Raw genomic sequence first — 22,167 nt, 5'->3', positions numbered from 1 at the left:
CGATGTCCATGTAAATTCAGCAACATAAGCTTCCCTTTTCTCATCGTCCGAATCAGATTTACAACCAACATGTATGGACCAATGAGTATTATGGGCATCTTTTGCGTTCTGGAGTCTAAATTCTAAACCCAAGACTTTCATGTGCAAATAATTAACAGTGTGGTACTCAAAGCCTTCGAGTTCTTTTTTCAAATAAGAACACAAACCATCAAAAGCCAAATCAGCCAATTTCTTTTCAGAAACTGTTAAATTGAAACATCGGTTTTTATATCTTTAAACCTTCGGAAATAATCTGAAGCAGGCTCATCTTGGTTTTGCCGATGCCAAATCCGACAGTTTAGCTTCATTGTTCCCATTATAAAAATGATCATGAAACTTACGTTCCAACTGATTCTAAGATTGAATAGAATTTGGGGCCAATGAAGAAAACCAAGAAAAAACAATTCCAGTCAAAGATAGTAAAAATAAGCGAATGCGTAGAGCATCATGGAAGCCAGTTTTTCCTAGTTGTAAAATATATTGGTCAATGTGATCCCAAGGTGCTATATTATCATCACCACTAAATTTCAGAAAATTAGGAACACACCAACCGTCAGGAAAAGCAACCAAATCAAATTCAGCGGAATAAGGCTTTTGGTATAATCTAGAATTATCCATATCCACACCGAATTTGGTTTTCATCGCATTAGCCGGATCCTCTTTTAACCTTGCAGGATCGGCTTCACATCTACCACTCGTGGATACTTGTGCTGTAGAAGTAAGACGATGTTCTATATGATCATCTTGTACCATCGTCTGAATCAAATTTATCGGTGCGCATCCCAAATCTCCATGTACATTATCAGGGATCGGTTCGTGAGGAGAACCAGATTCCTGTGGAGGAGTAGGTGGTGTGCTACATGCCACTGCAGTGTGAGAAGGCACAAAATTCATCAACTCATTTGTTCGGCTAGGGACACCCGAACTAGAAATTGATGCAATCGGCGCAGATGTCACCAGGCCGACTACCATCGCACCGGTCTGACCGGTTTGTTCGACCGGTCTGTCCGGTCCAGCCCGTATTGGGCTGTACCAGTTGCGATGGTGCTGTTTGCCCTGCAAAATGGTTCATCAGCATGCCATATAGTGGTTTTTGAGCAGATGTTGTTATAGCCGATGAACTAGCAGTTTGGAAAGCACAATTATCACCTACAAATTTGCCTTTTTTTATGATGCCTAATTGATCCTTTAAATCATTCATGGGCTTATATATATCAGCAATCTTCTGATCCATACTAGATGATAATTTGCTAAACAAGTCGAAAGATGATGTTCTTACATCGCTTATTACCTCGACTTGCTTATTCTTGAGCGTGAAGGAGGGCATCACGAAGTCTTGAACCCTCGTGACCTGGCCTTGCTGATTTTTCCTGAATCCCTTCAAGAATTGTGCTTTGAAGTGCCCCCTGACCACCAAGTAATCTTGGCGCTCCTCCTTGTTGAGTTTCTCGATAGATGTGGAGATGTTGCCTTCGTCAAGGTCGGTGATGACACCCATTTTTTCTAGGGAGTAGATTAGATCGGTTTAGAATAACCAGATTAATCGTTCCCTAGCGGAGTCGTCAAAAAGTGTGTTGACGCAAAATCTGGCCACACACTCGAATGCGCTAGAACGCGCGTTGATCGTCGACACAATCTTCACCAACGGGCTCCCTGCGCGCCGACCGGTCAGACCAGTTAGGACAACCGGTTAGACTGGTTCTACAGAGAACGCCGCGAAGACCTAAAACCTCGAGCTCGGGAGGGACCCCGTCGGAGCTCGTGGATCTAGGGTTGCTCTGAGATCAACAGGCTACTCAGAACATCCTAGAACGCCGTAGAGACGAGCGAAGAACAGCAGATGGGGTTGAAAAAGCTAGGGTTTAGAGATAAAAAGTAAGGTACGAGTTGTTGAATCGATTGGGATTACCCGCAATCGGCCGTAGCCCTTCATATATATAGGGTGGGGAGGTCTGTACCCGTTAGGAGTCGGAATCCTATCAAATTCCGTGTCAAAATATAACTCCTAACTAGGATTGGGCGTTTCGAACTGGTCTGACCGGTCTGACCGCCCTGGAGGTCTGACCGGCCAGACCGGAGTACAGGTCTTCCGGGAGGCCTAACTCCCTCATCCGGACTCTAAATTGGACGTTCTATATATGCATTTCGATCGTCTCGACGAGATCTACGCAATGGTGCAGTCTAATTTGCAATTTGGCAAACTTGTCTAGACCGGTCTGACTAGTTTATAGGAGAGGTCTGACCGGTCTGCCCAGATTATCTAGAAAACCTTTATCGTGCCAATTTTGGGTGTTAACAATAACAAATAACGCAAACGGGGAATTCATCATATATAATTAAGCACGCGCATGAAGGATTTTACTTTGAGAAACATGAAGCAGGGATCAGAGATCCGAGAAACGAATGAAGGACATCGTCACAATTTGGATCATGTTTGGAAGCAAAAAATTAAATAAAATGGTACCCGTTTGAGCTAGCCTATCATTGCATCGCATCGAGGCACACAGGCAGTTCGTTGTTCATGGAGCATGGGCGCTCGATCACTTGCCACTGCTAGCTAGTACTAGTAGCTCTAGCTGCCAGTGCATGGCTGGGCATTAGAGGTGCAAATAAGTACTCTTAGGGTATCAATTGCCTCTCTTTAGTTCAAAAAATTATACTAATTTTTTAAATTGAGCTCTCACTCTGAAAAATTAGTACAAAGTTTTGAACTAAAGAGGGGCAGAGGATATCCTTAGGTGCACTTCTACTGGGCGTGCAGCAGGGTGATCACTGATCAGATCAACCAGCAGTCAATAATCATTTGAGTTTGCACAGCCAACCTGCTTAATAGGCCCGACTCTACGAGTAGGGAGCCGGCCGGCCGGCCGGCCGGCGGCGGCCATTGCAGGCGGCCAGGCGTGTGCTTGATTGGAGGCCGGTCAGGGCACGTCGTTATTAGTGTGATGGTGTCCCAGCTGTGATTTCATTACAAGTAATCCCAAATATCGATCATATAATATAGTTGGGATTGGAGGGAGATACATTATATGTTCTACTTTCGGTCAAGAAAAAGCTACAATATATTAGTTTATATATATGGTCGAGCTCGCAAAGCTGGTCTTCTTTTCTTTGAAACCAAACCTAATGTTTTTTTTAATGAAAAACATGCTCAAGCGTAGTCGCGAAAAATATGGTCAAGCGTAGTCGCGAAAAATTAATTTATAAGTTTGCGGTTTTTGCCATGTGCATGCATGCATGGTTTTTGCCATCTTCCTCCCACCTGTGGCTGGGATCAATCAACCACTAGTCCACTAGTCCTCAATCATCTGATTGCACACGGACACTGACAGAGCTGGCCATGCATGGGGGAGATGAAGGAGGGAACGGCCGTGGTCGGCCGGCGGCCGGTCGGACCTGCCGGCGGCCGTTTTTCCATCACCAGTCGCCGCCGACGCGGATCCGCCTCACCCACGCCGCCGACGCGGATCCGCCTCACCCACGTGACTTTCCATGCCTGAATTCTTTCTCGCGCCGTCCCAATGTCTAATTTAAAAAAAATAAAGGCCGGAACGAGACACCGGCACACGTATGCTACGACGTTGCATAGCTTGATTCTGCTTTAGCTCTCCTACCTACTTCCGTGTCGACTAAGTTTGGAGAAAGCTAGCAATGCATGGGGGTCACGACAGAACAGGTGTTGTCTGCGTGTTACTGCTGCTTAGCGCAGTAGTGACACTGACTGAGCCACTCGAGTGACAGAACAGACATGATTGATTATTCGCATTCAGCTAAATCTAGATGCATGGTACTCGATCCGAACCTTATGTAAAAATATGCATGTATTTCGATCCTGTTTGTGTGCAGCTGTTCCGTGTGAAAAGCTATATGAGTTCAAACCAGCAGTGAACTTTTCGCAAAGCTTCCACTAAACCAAAAGCTTAAAAATATGAGTTTATATATAAATCTGAAAAGCTCAATTTTCTGAGTTTTTTTGAACTTTTACTATTCACAAAGTTTAAAGCATCATGTAAAGCTACCAAGAAACATCTTGTACATAAATACGGTGATTTTGGGTTTAAACGGTCACAAATCAAAGAAGCTAACTAGTTGTATGGAAATTGTGATTTTTTAATACAAAGATGCACAGTTCTCCGGAGTATTCGATTAAAAAAAACTGCATGGAACATCGATCTATTTCCTTCCCCAAATCATCATCAACAGATTAAAATCCGGAGTGATCCGATCGCGTCGATCATCAGGCGCCCCCAATAATTCACACCTTATATGAAATGCAAGCGACGGGCTCGGACTCGGACTCACAAAATGATGCAATCAAGTACTCCCTCCATTCTAAATTATAAGTCATTTCAAGAATCTTGGAGAGTCAAAGTTTTTTAAGTTTGACCAAATTTATATAATAAGATAATAACATTTATGATACCAATTAAGTATCATTAGATTCTTTGTTAGCTATATTTTCAAAGTATATCTATTTGATGTTATAAATTTTTGTGTTTGTCTCTATAATTTTGGTCAAACTTTGATATATTTTGACTCTCCAAAATTTTTGGAATAACTTATAATTTAGAACGGAGGGAGTAGTAATAAGCTGTATCTTGCTGCAATCATGCACTCGTGATGTTATTTTGCATTGGTCCGCTGCAATAATTGGGTGGCGCGGCTACGTGTGCGGTGTGCCTGCCCGGTTTGCTTGTCCTCTCTGCACATGTATCCGGGGACGTGGCACCTATCGTGGCCGTCCATCCGTCGCCTTGCGTGCTGACCCACGACGCAATCAGGCAGCAATCTACTCTACTATTGATCAACATTTATCCTGTCTAATCATGTTATATATTTTCATACTAAATCTAATTGGAAACACAAGTGTTAATAATAATTTTTGTATAAATTTGGTCAAATTTGAAATTGTTTGACTGCTCAAGGTGCGAGAGTTGTTTTTTTTTGGTGTGTTGGGGGGGGGGGGGGGGGGTTGAAGGGAATACGCAACTAAGAAGCTAAGACACCTCACTGATCATGGTATGTAAGAAGATGATGATGACGACAAACTGTGGTAAACTAGCTAACTTAAACCTATCAAATTCCAATCAAATTTGCATGCATGCCCTAGAAGCTAGCTCGTTCAATTAACTTGCACGCACGTACTACTTCAGACTAAAAAATAATAAATATAGTGTGATCCTGCGTAAAGATGGAGATAATAAACTCAAGTTGAAGCCCTCTAGAATGATGAGATGAGAGGATGATGATTGAGTTGCAAGTTGCTGATTGGCATGCATTCATTTCATCCTCAATAATCCATCAGCAACGACAACATTGATATAGTCAACGTTGTTGATCCTTGCTCGGCTGTCCCTAAACCTTGCCGCGTCAGATCTTTTTGTAAATGGATTCATCATCCGGGACGAGGAGGCAAAGGCCTCCAAGCAACATCATCCGATCCTCCAGCTCGCTCACAAACACGCGCGCAAATCTCTCGAAAGCTAGCTTCATCACACAAATAAACATTGGCTTAATTAGAAACGAAGAATGCCATGGATCGGTAATACTAGCATATACTGCTGGCATACTCGTCGCCACCGTGACCAGATCGATCAAAGATGAAGACTAGAAAAGGAAAAAACGGAAAAATATAAAGCAATCGTCAATCAGGACGTCAGCAATATCAACTTGGCGCCTGGGGAATGCAGCAGTAGCCTGGCTAGCTAGCTACTTTCCGTTTTCCCCGTGTCTTCATCTGAAAGAATTCAAGAACCAGCGGAACCTAGCCGTCACCTACGCACAAGCAGCATCCCAGTTTTGGAACGCCACCCTCACCGTCCAAAAGAAAAGGAATGGTGTTTTGGGAGTATGCAAGCCAGCCAATTTCAATCCATCGTCAGCCAGTCAATTAATTTTAGTCCATCTAATGTATAAGAGTTTTCCATACAAGAATTGATATGTGGTTTTCTCAGAAAGATATATATTTGATTTAGAGAGTAAACTATTTTTATGTTTGACCAAAATTACAGAAAAAATTACAAATATTTATAGCACCAAATAAATATACTATAAAAGTATATTTAACGAAGAATGTACCAAGATATTCCGGTTAATCGACACGAGGTTACATGTATATGTATGAATACGGCAGGCAACCGACATGAAATGACATCTACACAAATCTTTTCCCCTCCCTTGCAAGGGAAGGAAACTCTAGCAGCGGTAAACTGGATGGACCATACCATGCACAAACAGTGTGGTATCCCTTTGACCGTTTCGTTTCCCCGCTCCGCTATACCATGACGTCAGCAGCGGTAAACTCACCCGCCACGTCACCCCTCCCCTGCCCCCCCGCGCCCGGGTATACAAACCCCTCCCCCTCGCCTCCTCCTCCCTCCCGCCATCATCGTCCTCCTGCATCAGGAGGTCCTATAGTTAAAATTACGTGTTTTACCACTAACCTAATTACCCTCCTCACGCGGAAGCAAACACTCTGCTTCACCATCTTCGTTGCTTTTTTTTCTTCATCTCAAACTTCATCAAGCAAGGTACGCCTCCTCCCCTGCATCTTTTCTGTCTTAATTACTGGCATTTACAGTGTTTAACTTGCGTAATCCTGTGATTACCATGTGAAAATTACTGTAACCATCGTTTACAGTAGATCTTAATTAGTACTCGGATATGATCCGTGATTGATTCGTCCTTTCTCTGCATTGCATTGCGTTTGCGAAGATGACGGTGACTCCGGTCATCACGGTGAGCGACGGGAGGCTGGCGGTGTGCGGCCGCACGGTGCTCACCGGCGTGCCGGACAACGTGTCGGCGGCGCACGCGGCCGGGGCCGGGCTCGTCGAGGGGGCCTTCGTCGGCGCCCACGCCGGCGAGGCCAAGAGCCACCACGTCTTTACCTTCGGCACGCTGCGGTGAGTGGCAGTGATCCATCTCTGCATTTCAGTTCGATTTGGTGACGAGATGAAAGCAGAGAGATGAAATTTGTGCCAATGCAGGGACTGCCGGTTCCTGTGCCTGTTCCGGTTCAAGCTGTGGTGGATGACGCAGCGGATGGGTGTCTCCGGCCGCGACGTCCCGCTCGAGACCCAGTTCATGCTCGTCGAGGTGCCGGCCTCCGCCGACGACGCCGCCGCCGGCGCTGGCCCGGTGTACCTGGTGATGCTGCCGCTGCTGGAGGGGCAGTTCCGGGCGGCGCTGCAGGGGAACGACCGGGACGAGCTGCAGATCTGCGTCGAGAGCGGCGACAAGGCGGTGCAGACCGACCAGGGCGCGCACATGGTGTACCTCCACGCCGGCGACAACCCCTTCGACGCCATAGCCGCCGCCGTCAGGGCGGTGGAGAAGCACCTGCAGACGTTCCACCACCGGGAGAGGAAGAAGCTGCCGTCGTTCCTCGACTGGTTCGGCTGGTGCACCTGGGACGCCTTCTACACCGACGTCACCGCCGACGGCGTCAAGCACGGCCTCCAGAGGTAATGCCTGTTCTGTTCCCCAATTCCCCGGCAAGATTCCTCCTCCACCTGCTCTGCTCTTGTCCTCGTAATGAATGAATCCTCCTCCCCTGCTCCTGCAGCCTGGCCAAGGGCGGCGCGCCGCCGCGGTTCCTCGTCATCGACGACGGCTGGCAGCAGATCGCCGCCGAGGACAAGCCCGACCCCAGCGTCGCCGTCCAGGAGGGCGCGCAGTACGTCCCGTTCTTCCAGCATTGCGATTGCGTCCGTTCTTCCACCGCCGCCCGTTCCTCTGAATCCTGACCGTGGCGTGCGTGCAGGTTCGCGAGCAGGCTGACGGGGATCAAGGAGAACACCAAGTTCCAGGCCAAGCCCGCCGACGGCGACGGCGGCGACGGCGAGCCGGCGGCGGGCGGGCTGAAGCAGCTGGTCCGGGAGACCAAGGACGCCCACGGCGTGAAGCAGGTGTACGTGTGGCACGCCATGGCGGGGTACTGGGGCGGCGTGGCGCCGTCGCCGGGCACGGGGATGGAGCGCTACGAGCCGTCGCTGGCGTACCCGGTGCAGTCGCCGGGGGTCACCGGCAACCAGCCGGACATCGTGATGGACTCGCTGTCGGTGCTCGGGCTCGGGCTCGTGCCCCCGCGCCGCGCCCGGGACTTCTACGGCGAGCTCCACGCGTACCTGGCCTCCTGCGGCGTCGACGGCGTCAAGGTGGACGTGCAGAACATCATCGAGACGGTGGGCGCCGACTACGGCGGCCGCGTCGCCATCACCCGCGCCTACCACCGCGCGCTCGAGGCCTCCGTGGCGCGGAGCTTCCCGGACAACGGCTGCATCTCGTGCATGTGCCACAACACCGACATGCTCTACAGCGCGCGGCAGACCGCCGTCGTGCGCGCCTCTGACGACTTCTACCCGCGCGACCCGGCGTCGCACACCGTCCACGTCGTCTCCGTCGCCTACAACACCGTCTTCCTCGGCGAGTTCATGCAGCCCGACTGGGACATGTTCCAGAGCTTGCACCCGGCGGCGGAGTACCACGGCGCGGCGAGGGCGATCGGCGGCTGCCCGATCTACGTCAGCGACAAGCCGGGGAGCCACGACTTCGGGGTGCTGAGGAGGCTCGTCCTCCCCGACGGCTCCGTGCTCCGCGCGCGGCTGCCCGGCCGCCCCACGCGCGACTGCCTCTTCTCCGACCCGGCGCGCGACGGCGCCAGCCTGCTCAAGGTCTGGAACGTGAACCGGTGCGGCGGCGTTGTGGGCGCCTTCAACTGCCAGGGCGCCGGGTGGTGCCGCGTCGCCAAGCGGACGCGCGTGCACGACGCGGCGCCCGGGGCGCTCACGGGCGCCGTGCGCGCGGGCGACGTCGACGCCATCGCGCGCGTCGCCGGCGACGGGTGGGACGGCGAGGCCGTGGTGTACGCGCACCGGGCGGGGGAGCTCGTCCGGCTGCCCCGCGGCGCCGCGCTGCCCGTGACGCTCGGCCCGCTCGAGTACGAGGTGTTCCACGTCTGCCCGCTCCGCCGGGCCGCCGGCGTCGCGTTCGCGCCCGTCGGACTGCTCGACATGTTCAACGCCGGCGGCGCCGTCGAGGACTGCGAGGTGACAGCCGGCGCCACGGTGACCGTGGCGGCGATGAGGGTGCGCGGGTGCGGCCGGTTCGGCGCCTACTGCTCGCGGCGGCCGGCGAGGTGCGCGCTGGACTCGGCGGAGGTGGAGTTCGGCTACGACGCGGACACGGGGCTCGTCACCGTCGACCTGCCCGTGCCGGAGCAGGAGCTGTACCGGTGGACGCTGGAGATCACGGTGTAGGCCGAGACGGTGACGCCGGATGCTCGTCGGATCTTCGCGGCTTTGCCATTGGTGATGTCCACGGGAGATTGGGGGAGAGATGAGGGTGATTGTGATGTGCCTTGTTGTATGATCATCAGTGTGGGGACTGGGGAGACGGGAGAGTTGTATGCTTTGCTATGCCACTATGTTATGTTGTACGGTGTACCCTGTGATATGGATGTTGTATTGTACTATACTGGGTATAATAAAGGATGGCGCTCCTTCAATATGATCTCCGAGTGCACGAGTGCGATGCATATTGATCCATTAAAACTATGAACCGAGACATCTTCAATACAAACTGGAGGATCATCCACCAAGGAAATGACAATGCGCAGAAATGTTGCAAGGCGGAGCGAATCCGAAAAGAATGCCCATCTCTGCTTGGCAACATAGCATTTGGGGTGGGGGAGCGGGATTGCCCATCTCAAACCTTAGGCACCATGGGGCCAAATGGCCAATGGCAATTGCATAAGCTCTTGCATTTCTCCAGTTTGGTACCCTTTTACCAGGTGGAGGATCAAATCGGGAACAAATGCAGTACAAAGACAGCCAGGTGAGACAGCAAAGAGTTGGGAGATTGAACGTTTTGAGAAGAGGAAACCGACTTGCAAGAGGACCTCCTGCGATTTACACCCTCCACTTAGACGTCTCAGCACTTTCTATTGAGACTAGATGAAATTTTCATGTCTCTGAGACCAATGAATCTCGCATTCTCCCTCCAACAAGTGCAACCAACAACCCGGGACCAAGAATTTGAGATAACATTCCAATTTAATCTTAGTGGGATCTAAGTTTTCCACATCCCACGCATAATTCAGGAGCAAGAATAACAGTACAAGCTCACAAGCACAAACTAACTATTCCACGTCCGGGGACACAATACACAACTCGGATCAGAGCAAGAGCCAAACAATCGGGGCATGGAGTACTTTCAGACTCGCTACATCTTTGTCGTCATTTCAATTCTATATAGGCTGTAAAAGTTTTCACAAGTGCTGATCAGAAACAGTCAAGGAAAAAGAGGGGATCAAACATCCTAGCACGAACAAGCTTTTCATGAGCACGACCACAGTCATCAAATGTTATCTAAGTTGGCACTACAAAAATATGGTTCCATAAAAATTGCACTGGGTAACACTTGGCTCTTAGCACCCGATTGGTGCCGCGGATCAAGGTCGCGTCAGCATCCAGTGGGCTCTCTATTTGTGGTACAGGTACACAAACGAGAATATGAAGAAAGCTCCCATCTGCAATGAGGAAGAAATTATGTAAGAGATGACGCATGGAGCTAATCCAGAACCTACGTGCATTTGAATTACCCAGTTAAGTAAACAAGACTTGGAAAGTTATACACATGCAGCCTATGTGACTTTCACTCATCTAGACATGAAAGATGTAAAAGATGCAAAGCAAATTTCATTGCGTCTGCTCCAGAACATATTGAAGCAGATCTTACGGTTGAAAATGAGGCAGTGTAGTATGGGTATGCTGATGTTATGAATCTCTCATACTCATTGTGCCTGTAAGGGCGTACTGGAATCTGCAGCAGAAGGAAAAAAAAACAGATTATCATCACAAAAAATGACTATACCGTGGATGTGGTTTGATTAAGAGTAATGGATCCACCGAAGAAAGGAAAGCATGTCACGAGACTAACCTGCTTTGTAAAAGACAGACCAGTATATCCCAGCCTTTGGTACTCAACTTTGAACTGGAAAACTCCATAAACATCAGGAACTTTGAATGACGTTGAATATAAACCCTACATAAGGAGAACATGATAGTTTAGCCACAACAATCTGCTAATCTCACAATTGATCTTTAATGCATAACAGGTTTGTAATTGTGCACACCTTCTTGTCAGTCGACATAGTTTTCAAAACATAAGGACTCATCATGAAAAACTGAAGTTGAACATCATCAGCAATATATGGCTTCCAGCTTGTTCCAGACCATTCATAGATCTCAACAGAGTATTCCTTGAGGATAAAATTTGTATTAGCACATTTAACTTTACCTGCTCAATAGTTGATACCCATCAAGTAAAAAAAGTTACCAGGTCATCATTAATGCGGTACATGCCAGGCTCATTTGTCTCCCCAACCTTGTGATGCTTGACATTAATTGCCTGTGAAATTGAACATGACAAAGGTTAGTTTCATTTGCAAAACACCCACCCACTAAGAAATATAAGATGGGGAAGCTTGCGAAGTAAGGCAACATATAACCTTTAGATGGCCCCTCTCATGGAAAACCCATTTGCTTGTCTCTGTCACAAATTGCTCATTTCCAGCTCTGTCATGCCTGTACATATATGAAAGCTAGAATGAGCTTGTAATGAATGATTTCCAAACAGAAGCACATAAAAAAATACAAGAGACGCTATATATCCATTCCAGGATATGCAGTACTATAATTTGCATATATCCAATAATCACTAAGTTTATTCTCAACCTATGCAACAGGCCAACAGCCCAGAGCAGTTTATAGTGCCCAAAGATCCTTTAACATGGCATAAAGTACCTCAGTTACAGTTTTACCCCTTTATTAAGTAGTGCATTAAACTGATTTGTCCATCGACCTTCTTCCCAAGGTAAAAGCATTAACATAAAGCTAAATAATCACACTCCAAACTTCACAATCTAGGGCCAGCCTATGAATATATAAGTAATAGGCCGGATGATTAAATACGTTGGTCAATCCAACCAGTAAGCTGCTTAATACAGAAGATAACCAAAGAACAAAAGTTCCTCAAAGTGTTCTGCTGCCTCGTTAATTACAAGATAAAAACTTCAAATTTCACTTTAAAATAGGCCTTAGACAGGCAAATATTTTCTAACACTCATATGATGCATTGATGTTTCCCTGAGAAAGGATTGAAGCATTAATTAAAAGAAATAGCATATAAAAGATCTTGAAACTTTTTAGCTGAAATCTAAAGTCTCAATGAAAGCTTCAGAAATAAACTAACCTCTTCTTGCTACCAGCTTTTTGAACACCAGACTTTAGGAACCTGAATAAAAAGAATAACATAAGAACTTTATGGAAAACCAGAAGAAACTACTTTGGCGTATATGTAGCATACCGGTTGCTAAACAGATCGAGTGATCCGGATATCAGCACCCGAGCGTTATTTCTTGCCTGCAAGAAGACAGAAAAAAAACTTGTTAGAGGCATACGATGGAAATGCATGGGTGCTGACAAACCTAACAGGCATTATCGCATATGAATTAACAATGGAATGACTAGCCCACTAATACTAATAAGCAAGTAAAAGGTACCTGCATAACAGAAACCAGTGATATAGCTGATCCAGTGAGAGATGGAGGAGATGCCAACTTAGTCTTTGGGTTTGCTGAATATGCTGATGGAGAGGCAGATAGGATTTTCAGAACCTAGGAAAAGCCAAGTCAGGGAAGAACAAAGGGTTATAACAAAACCATAAAATGTTGATGCTCTACAGCAATAAAATATGGTTACGAACATGCAAATCAGTGTATAGGATTTAGATTACTTACCAAGCTGTTTGATGGATTAGCTGTGTGTCCAATTCCTCGAAACAATACAGGAGCCTAGAAAAATGGAGGAAAAATTTCAATGGAAGAAAAATGCATGTAACACAGCCAAGAATGCAAAAGGAAGCCATAAGCAATAGCATGTGGCAAGTTTACACCATATCCTTATCAACATCCAATGTTAAGAATTGTTATTATAGCTAAGGTTATTCTAGCTTCTAAAGAACTGCAGATATGAAAGTAACTTACTCATAAATAGGAACAGTCCAGATATAAGTATCTTAGCTAATACTACAAATTGGTTAACCATGGAAAGATTCAGTATAGTAACTTGGGCCAAATATAAATGTGCCACAGAAGTATGGAACAGCAATGTGAAGGCATAATGTGGGCTCACTTATACTAACAATGTTTCAGCAGCATGGCTGACAAGGTTGGGTTTATGAACAAAAGGTCTGCTAATCGTAAATACTAAAAACATAAATACCATGATGATATAACCATGCACAAAATTTAGTTTTCAGTTGATTAACTATTGTTTAATCCAGTTAGCATGTCAAGGCCTAAAGTTTGAAAGTAGAATTTTGCATCTAGGCTAACCTCAATCTTTTTGGACCCAAGTATCACATCCGACTGGATGAGATCATCACCGGCAATCAAGGTGTGATCACCATCAACATCCGTGACAGCATAATTGATGTGGTCAATAACCATTGCCTCTGGATCCTGAAAAAATAAATCAAAACTCGAGTTGTTGGAATCGTAGGGATGAATAAGCCAAGGCATCAGCCAGACATCCACATAAGTCAGAAACAACTTGCCTCATCAAAATCAACCCCACACTCTGTCGCAATGCCACGGATAAGATCAGAGGCAGATGAATCTGCCGCCAGGATCATATCATGGCCAGCATCGATAAACTCGAGAACTGCATTCTGGTCCACTGACCCACCAAAACCTGCCATCGGACAAAGGCTGCAGTTAGACACTAATTAATAGGGCCGAATCAAGTATCCTCACATCATTTGGCAGGGTTCAAGGCATATGCAGCTAGTCTAATCAAACACAACTAGCACTTGGATCCCATCTTTTCAACTAGACTAAGTGAATTCAGACATATTTGAAATGAAACTTATGCTGTAGATCATGCAGTGGCACAAAATCCTACATCCGGAATCCCAGTAGCTGCAACTTTCCACAGCGGATCACAGAATTCCACTGGAAAAACGCTCCACGGGCGCGGATCAGGTCAGGTAAATGACGGACTCCGCACCCCAAACCTTCACTAGTCCCATCGAATCTACCACCAGGACCACCCAACACCACGGATCGGATCTCCGAGAGGCTAGAGAGAAGGGGGAGGGAGCGAGCGATTACGCGGGGTGGAGGGGGCGAAGAGCACGAGGCCGTCGTAGAGGTACTGGCCGTAGCGGTGGAGCGAGAGCTTGGGGTCGTCGGCGAGGCGGAAGTCGAGATCGAAGCCGCGCGCCTGGAGCGAGGCGAAGAAGGCCGAGTGCGAGGACCGCACGGCCAGGTCGTCCAGGAGGACCAGCAGGCGGCGCCCGCGGGGCCCCTCCTCGGCGGCCGCGGCCGCGGCGGCGAGGGCGAGGAGGAGGAGCAGGAGGTGCCGCGGCGGCGCCATTGCTGCGCAGATCTCGCGGGGTTTTGTTGGGTTTGGAGTGGCGCAGCCCAGCAGCGACGGAGACCAAGACTCACCCGCCCAAAGGAGAGGAGGCTATAGGTGCCGAGGTGGAGAGGGAGGGAGCCAGCCCGGCCGTTGGATCGGAATCGAATGGCTTGGATCGAGCTCGAGCTTTGCTGACACGAACTCAGTGATTTTTCTCTCTTTATTTGTTGGGGAAAGGTTTTCCCCCCCTAATAATTCAGTGATTTTCCTGGGAAAATATGAGTAAGACGATGATGGATCAACTTATACATCGAACTAAACTTTGAGTTTAATGTAGTTTTTTTTCCATAAAAAGGAAGCGAAAAAAATACAGTGAGCCATACAGATATTGAATTTTGCGACATCCTATCATACCGACCCTGTTTAGTTCCTAAAAATTTTCCTGCACCACAGTATTTGACCACTAACCACATAACTGACAAATCCCATTCCATAACCCTCGAGCGAAATTGCGAGACGAATCTAATAAACCTAATTATGTAATGATTAGATAATATCGTGCTATAGTAAACAATATCTAACGATGGATTAATTAGGTTTAATAGATTCGCCTCGCGAATTCCCGTCCATCCGTGTAATTAGTTTATAATTAATTTATATTTAATACTTCTAATTAGTGTTGTAAAAGGTGCCCAAAATTTTGTTGGAACTAATGAGCTGAAGATGTAGATGAACATAGACTAAAATACCACAATGCATTAGGGAGACTCACGAAACCATACTGCTAGCACTGCTTTCAGAATCAACAGAAGCAAGGTTGTGCTAAGTATGGAAGCTGGATTGGTCTCCTTGATCAGATAAGAGATTTGTGAATCTGTTAAACTAGCAGCAAGCCATTAAGTCACATCAGCTTGTCTCTATGGTTCAGGTTTACAAAAAGCAAAAAGAAAAGAAACAAAAAAAGTGTGCCGGCCAGCACAAGTGGGAGCTTGAATGCTCAGTTAAAGTCACAACGAGATCTTCCTTTAACTTCCCTCCAGCTCTCTAATGACCAGGTAGCCACACAAAATGCCTTGTTGGATGCACAATCGGCACTGGAAGGACGGGTTTTGTCTTCAATCAGACTGAAGAAGGCTTGCTCCACATTTTCTCTGTTGCACAGCGCAAGAGGTGCCGAATGCTGAACAGGACAGCACATTCACATCATCACACTAGCTCCTGCTCCTTGAAGCTGGACAGTTTCGCGTTCTCTCTGTCGCGCTTGAACACAAGGTACAGGGGGCTGTAGAACAGGACGCAGACACCGAAAGGCACAATCATCATCGTCAGCAGCCCCCTCGAGAGCGCATACGCCCCTTCCGCGGATCCGTTCGCAAGGTTCACGGTCTTGGCATCGTAGCCATATATCTTCTCTGTGACCAGGCCCACGGCAGGGGCGGCTAGGGAGGCAAAAGAGCCTTCGAATGCACGGTCGAAGGCGTAGATCATGGTGCGGTGCTTGGGAGGGACCACCTCCGCAAACATGGGGTTGTTCGCAGAAGTGGCGCACCAACTTATTGTGATGCCCATGAAGAAGAGGGTGACGGCGAAGGCATACCAGTAGTCGACTGACTGGGGGATGACTGTGAGGAGGATCCATGAGAATGGGATGCCCATGAAGGCACTGAACTGGGCACAAATTACGCGTGCCGAATCTGGGAAGTGCTTTGACAGGCAGTCTGCTATCACCCCTCCAATAAACGCTCCACTGGCACACCCGATTGCGAATAGGCTGTTCAGCGCTGCTGAACTGTTATTATCGAAACCTAAGAGGATTCAAGGCTGGTCAGACTTTATTTGAAGAGCATTGTTATCAATTTCTGTTGAAATGCTTAAGGCCTTTAACCTACCAATGAGTTCAAACCACATTGTGAAGAAAACTATGGCAGTCCATGGCAATGAGCCAATTATCCCTTGCAGGACAATGATCTGGAAGGTCTTCACTTTCATAACAGATCTTGTTGCCACCCAAGAGTCCCTCCAGATAGAAGGCGGAGGAAGAACATCTTTGCTAGACAAATGAAACCTGGAAGATGAGGATATAATGATGTTATGTTCATATACATTCATGTATAGTGCTGTCCCAATTCCCAATTATTTGTTCAACTCTGGCTTCTAGCCTACTATACAGTTTCATTGGTGAAGAAGAGGTCTATTGCATATTCAACAACATACCGAAAAGTGCCTCAATGCAATATAACACTGAATAGATAAAAGAAAATAAATTGGTATTCTACATGGCTACATCAGTGTAGGGTGTAGCCGTACAAGATAGGAGTTCAGGCTGAAAAGGGACAAAGTAATGAAACATGTATGCATCAATAGAATCAATCCCATTAAAAAAATTCCTACACAAAAAATATGAGGGCACTATCTGGCAGAATCAGGATAATATATACATCAAAATGCCACTTGGTACAGCCATAAAATTCTTCCCTCTTAAACTTTGGTTTGGCTAGTAGTGTGCTGATTAATGAAGCTCATAACGAGGTGAGATTAAAAAAAATGGCATACCTCTCATAATCGTCATCATCAAGAAGATGATTGCCAGGTATCCTTCTTGGATCAGTTGCATATAAGTACACAAGAATTCCAATTATCAAGCTGACAAGTGCGACCATCATAAATGCAACACGCCATCCTGGGAATCCCCAGTAGTCTTTCCCAGCCATGATTGTTGCCAAAATGCTACCACCTATACCACCTACAGCACCGATGAGGCTTAACAAACCAAATCCTGCGCCACGTGTACCATCTTTGTAGCTATCAGCAATGAATGACTGGAGCGCTGGTATTACAATGGCAAGCCCAAGGCCGTTTACAGCTCTCCAGAATGCAACCTGCCCAAAATGCTGGCTAACACCAACAGCCCCTGTTGATAAGGCCCAGAAAACGGTCCCGATTGCGAGCACCGTGGGCCGGTCATAATGAAGAGCAAGGATACCTGCCAAGGGAGATGCTATTGACTTCAGAAAGTTCATTAGAAACGTGAGGTATCCCAGATCAGTAGGACCAGCGTTGAAGGCTGCACTGACTTCCTTGTAAACTGCTGGAAGGAGATTCTCATCAGCACGCTCCATGATTGAAGCCAGATTGATGAGGATGAGAGATACAGAGAAACCAAGTATCTTCTTTGTTCTGCAAGAAAAAAACACACACACACACGGAAAAAGCAGGGTTACTCTAGATAATAGAAAGTAAACTCTCTTGGACAGTTCAGAATTGTTGCATATTCTTGCTTGGATGCAAGACAGAAAATGGTGGCACATGATAAGAACGACTAGCTTATTCCAAATCTTCTGTCATTCAACTAAATTCAAATGTTTTAACAGTACTGACTACTCATTGTGTGCGACAAGAGTTTGTACGAACATAAAATTCTGTTCGGAGATGACAATGTGGCTAAATTTTCTCAGCATCTATCAACCTAAACCATCTTGTTTCTTATTAAACACTCTTACCATGACAATAGAGTATCAGGAATTTCTGTTCCTTGGCATTGCCCCAGAATGTAACACTAGAAATGGATAACTCCAACATGAGGGGAGCTATTCATTACTGCATATTTTGCTTGTGATTACAAGATATGGCTCACACAGTTAACTTGTCAGAAATCTCCTTGTAATTTTGATTTTGTTACAGTTGCCTCAATGGGAGAAAAATTGTGTTATAAAGAAATGTCCTGTTCATTTAAAACTTTTAGGGGCTAACTAAAACTTGTTTGGTGCATATTATGTCATGTTAGATGAGTAGTTAGCATTGTACACTTATTAACAACCAATTAATAGTTCCAGTAAACTGAGGCTTGTGCCGTACTTTTCTTTTGGACAGGGTAGGTTGTCAATTATTAACACATTTATAGTGGTACTATCTTAGTGTTAATACATGTACCTTACACAATAATGCAACTAGGGCCGTTATTGTACATAGTAGGTTGAATAAGGCCAGGTGACTGGATTTCCTGCAGATTAAAATTTTAAGGCTGCTTAACGCCACTTACGCTCCAATTCAGTAGATGACATATGAGATTGGAAATGCTAAAAATCTAGCTAAATGGGTAGCCATGCTATGCTAACCATGCAACCTGGAATGGCGATCATGATCGTTACAATTCAGTGTGACAAAAAAAAAGTTCAATCTTGAATTTTTCACAGTTACCCATATGGAAAAACATGGATATTGTCCTCAATTTGGTGATTGGGCCAAGCACTTTTTTTTCATAATTTTTTACTTTTGAACCTGTAAATAACCTACATATCATTACGCCATTATCTCCAATATATTAATCAGAAGGATTCCCAACTATTCCCTCAAGGGGGGGGGGGGGGGGGGGGGGGGGGATGAAAGATAGGCCAAAGCACACAACATTTTCAAGGAATGAAGAAGCCTGAGCAGTGAGATTTTTGGAATTGACATTCCCAAAGAAAAGGGAAATATCCTCTATCCCCTGTGTAAAAAAGAAAGGTTAATGGAACAACAGAAATCACAAGACCCAAAAGAAAGTGGGTATCCACTCAACAACAAGTCAACAACCTGATGCTAAAAAAACCCTAAAATATTTAATCCCAGAGACTATCTGAAGTGCGCATCATATCCTTAAAACCTTTTTCCCCTATCTGAAATTGCGCCAGCAAGTGGGGCTAGCTTCCTTTTTCTTGCCCACCGAGAAAAGGTGAGAAATAGTGGGGAACATGTCAACGCCCAAGTGCACGCGCAGCAAGCAACTTGGTGCTGAGATCACTATGTTCCATGGGGGCCACGCCGGTCAATGGACGCACAGGGCTCCGGGATCTCGCTGATGGATACTTATCTTGAAGGGAAAGCGAAATACTAGAAACTATGGCTGACTTGTTCATGCTTCACACGCATCTTTTGTCCTCGTCTACCCCTTTTTTTTCAGTTGCAACTTTGCTGATGCTACTCGATCTCAAAAAGAAAAAAAAAACTTCGCTGATGCTACTCGGACAAATGTAACTCAAGAATCTGAACGGTAACATTCCGGAGCTCGTTCCTGCTGCTGATGAGACAGCGTCTGCGTATCCAAGCAGCAGCAGCAACTGATTCAGAAGAACCCAAAGCTCCCAAAAGAACTGAGGCACGAATTTCAAGATCCCACCGCGCTCCGCCAGCTCCGCTGAACATTGCCACTTACAAAAGTTCAAACAAACTCGCACGACGCGAAACATGAAACGAAATCCTGAAACCCAGAAATCTCGGAAGCGAAGCACCCCGGCAGGACAGGAAGGAGAAAAAGGCTGGGCTTTTCCCAACGAGGAGGTCGATTCATCACCTGGCGCTGGAGGACGGGGTGAGCGGGGAGGTGGGGGAGGACCGCGCCCTGTGCCTCATGGCGGCCATCGGTCGGCCGGCGGGGTGGATGAGCTCGAGCGGCGGCGCGCTTCTTCTCCCGGCTAGCTCCTCCGTTCCTTCTCCTTGGGTCGGGCTGCCGCTTTGAGCTGCAGAGCTGAATCGGGCGAGGCAGGGCGGAGTGGAGTGGGAGAGGGGGAGGAGAAGACGCAGCGGGGGGACAGCGCTGCACGAACACCGAACACGGCAAGCACAAGGTGGTGACCCTCGTTCGCCCGTGAGGATCTGTCCTTTTCCTGATTTTATTTTCTGGTTTTATTTTATGTTTTGGATAAAGTTAAACTAGGACTTGTAGATTTATTACTGGAGGTTAGAATTTGATAATACGATAGCTGAAGATTAAAACACGAGGAGATGTTTTTTGTTTTTCAAAACGAGGAGATGTTTTTTTCTTTTGGCAAAATTGGCTATGGCCTATGGGACACCATTCGAAGATGGTTTTTGCCACAAGGCACTAAAAAATAATGTCTTTGTTCTAAGATACTATACAAGTGTGGTCATTTGCTGTTGGACATTATAACTCATATAATAGTATTTTCTACTCAAATAAATCACCAAACAAATGTAAAGGACAATATACCCCTGCCTGTATGCCCGTCGTCTGCTCCGTCGCGTCCAGGCGGACCAGCTGCTCCCTCCCACTGCTCGCAGACTCCCTCCTATGCATCCTTGCACAGCAAAGTCGAGCTCCCGCTGGTGCTATGCAGCTGCATGAGTGAGGGTGGCTTGCGGCTGTTGGTGGCGTGGAAGCAGGGAAGAAAAGAGTGGCGACTTGCTCAGATTTGGGGGAAGATGCAACCAGTGAGGTGGATTTGGTACTTGACGAGGTGGAATTGCAGGCCACGCAGCTGAGGTTTGGAAGAAAATGAGCAAAATAATATTTTCTTGGATTTGCTCATGTCACACAAATGTTTGTTTGGATTTGCTCGGTGAAAGGACATGCGGTTGCTGCCATTGATTTCTTGTTGGTTCGGTGGAGAAGAAAAACAGAGAAGGGAGCAGGCTCCGACGCAGGAGAGGGTGCGAGCGTGCGGCCGCCTTGAGTGGGCTCCGCCGCCGAGCGTGGGAGCAACGACCGCATATTGGCGCCGCCGCCGCGGGGAGCGAGCGCCGCCTGAAGCAGCCGGTGTCCGATGGGAGGGGGCGCTGCCAAATCGATAGAACGTAGTAGCGAGTTGGCCGATTCATTTTGGACTGGTGTCCGATTGCGATTCGTTCGGCAGTAGTAAACTACGGAGTACAGTTGAGCATGGGTAAAACAGTCAATTCATGTAGCTTTATATTAGATTTAGATATAATAATAGGTATAGTGTCCAACAGCAAATGACCACACTTGTACAGTGTCATGGAGCAAAGACATCATTTTTTAGTGGTTTGTGACAAAAACTATTTTTGAAGGGGTCCCCTAGCAGATTTTGCCTTTTTTTTCAAGACCAATTCCGTACTCATAACGCGGAGAACTACTGGCAAAGCAGAAAAACACGACTTTTATTTAACTTTTAAATTCGGTGTACCCGATGAGGTTTATGGGATACTATTTGGCATGAAGAATAGGGCGATCCATCATCATCTCGCTTCTCATATTTTTTAGTCGGTTTGAAGGAAGACAAAATAGGTCGATGTATCATTACTTTCATCCTCCGTAATAATTATATTATTCGTTAATTGACGAAGAATTGTTTCATTCTACTAAAACTTATATGAATAACTATACCTTCCACCGAGATGAGGTGTTTTTTCTTAAAAAAATTCAGACAACGTACCATTAGTATAGAGTTGCTCTTGACCATGCCGAGCTATCTCGTACATACACGTGTCATACATCGTGCAGCCTAGAGATTTTGTTAGAGGAGTTATCGAGTCCAGTTGCAACAGAAAATTCCTTAATTGAAGGAATATAAACTCTTCCATCTAGTAGACCCGACCTGTGGGTGTGCCCAAAATGAGTTTATCTACGATGGAAGCTCGATGGGTACGTTGCGTAAATCCGCCTATCGGTAATTTAGTATAATAGTAGAGCACCCAACTGATCATCTTTCATAGATTATATCTACAAACAAAAGCGTCTAGTTACGTGCGGTGAAATTGTGAAAAGATACTATGTCTTGTCAGACGACTGTTGGCACTCTTTAGCCCAACAAATTACTCCACAAGCGCACAGAGACCGATTGTAGCTTGCACCAGGTGAGTAAGCCTGGGATATCAAATCCAAGGAACGATAAACTTCGACTAGTAGTCTGGAACGATTCAGCCGGACCAACTAAGGAGCAGAGGTACGAGGGTAGAGGGCTTATCT

At 46.6% G+C, this 22,167-nt stretch overlaps 3 protein-coding genes across 4 annotated transcripts; 1 reads left to right on the top strand and 2 right to left on the bottom strand.

Annotated features, from left to right (window-relative positions):
- Window positions 1-6,404: 6,404 nt before the first annotated feature.
- LOC120659791 (probable galactinol--sucrose galactosyltransferase 2) lies at window positions 6,405-9,549 on the top strand. Its single transcript, XM_039938024.1, has 5 exons — window positions 6,405-6,569; window positions 6,754-6,944; window positions 7,029-7,505; window positions 7,607-7,717; window positions 7,805-9,549. Exons 2-5 carry the CDS (start codon window positions 6,754-6,756, stop codon window positions 9,297-9,299), a joined length of 2,274 nt encoding a protein of 757 aa, XP_039793958.1. The 5' UTR covers window positions 6,405-6,569; the 3' UTR covers window positions 9,300-9,549.
- Window positions 9,550-10,082: 533 nt separating this feature from the next.
- Window positions 10,083-14,554, bottom strand: LOC120659790 (dolichyl-diphosphooligosaccharide--protein glycosyltransferase 48 kDa subunit). Its single transcript, XM_039938023.1, has 13 exons — window positions 14,216-14,554; window positions 13,660-13,796; window positions 13,439-13,564; window positions 12,842-12,895; window positions 12,605-12,718; window positions 12,409-12,464; window positions 12,295-12,336; window positions 11,552-11,627; window positions 11,380-11,451; window positions 11,177-11,302; window positions 10,981-11,085; window positions 10,780-10,863; window positions 10,083-10,570 (listed from the first exon to the last, which is right to left on the bottom strand). Exons 1-13 carry the CDS (start codon window positions 14,478-14,480, stop codon window positions 10,523-10,525), a joined length of 1,305 nt encoding a protein of 434 aa, XP_039793957.1. The 5' UTR covers window positions 14,481-14,554; the 3' UTR covers window positions 10,083-10,522.
- A 734-nt stretch (window positions 14,555-15,288) lies between these two features.
- LOC120659789 lies at window positions 15,289-20,074 on the bottom strand. Of its 2 annotated transcripts, XM_039938022.1 has the most exons (4): window positions 19,795-20,074; window positions 17,019-17,642; window positions 16,355-16,530; window positions 15,289-16,270 (listed from the first exon to the last, which is right to left on the bottom strand). In XM_039938022.1, exons 1-4 carry the CDS (start codon window positions 19,860-19,862, stop codon window positions 15,672-15,674), a joined length of 1,467 nt encoding a protein of 488 aa, XP_039793956.1. In that variant the 5' UTR covers window positions 19,863-20,074; the 3' UTR covers window positions 15,289-15,671. The 2 variants fall into 2 exon arrangements, with proteins under 2 accessions (XP_039793956.1, XP_039793955.1); XM_039938021.1 differs by lacking the exon at window positions 19,795-20,074 and having other exon boundaries at window positions 17,019-19,788.
- Between the last annotated feature and the right edge of the window lie 2,093 nt (window positions 20,075-22,167).

This window comes from Panicum virgatum, chromosome 2N (genome assembly GCF_016808335.1).
Source record: "Panicum virgatum strain AP13 chromosome 2N, P.virgatum_v5, whole genome shotgun sequence".
Classification (NCBI taxonomy): Eukaryota; Viridiplantae; Streptophyta; class Magnoliopsida; order Poales; family Poaceae; genus Panicum; species Panicum virgatum.
This window is presented reverse-complemented; position numbering and strand designations above follow the sequence as displayed.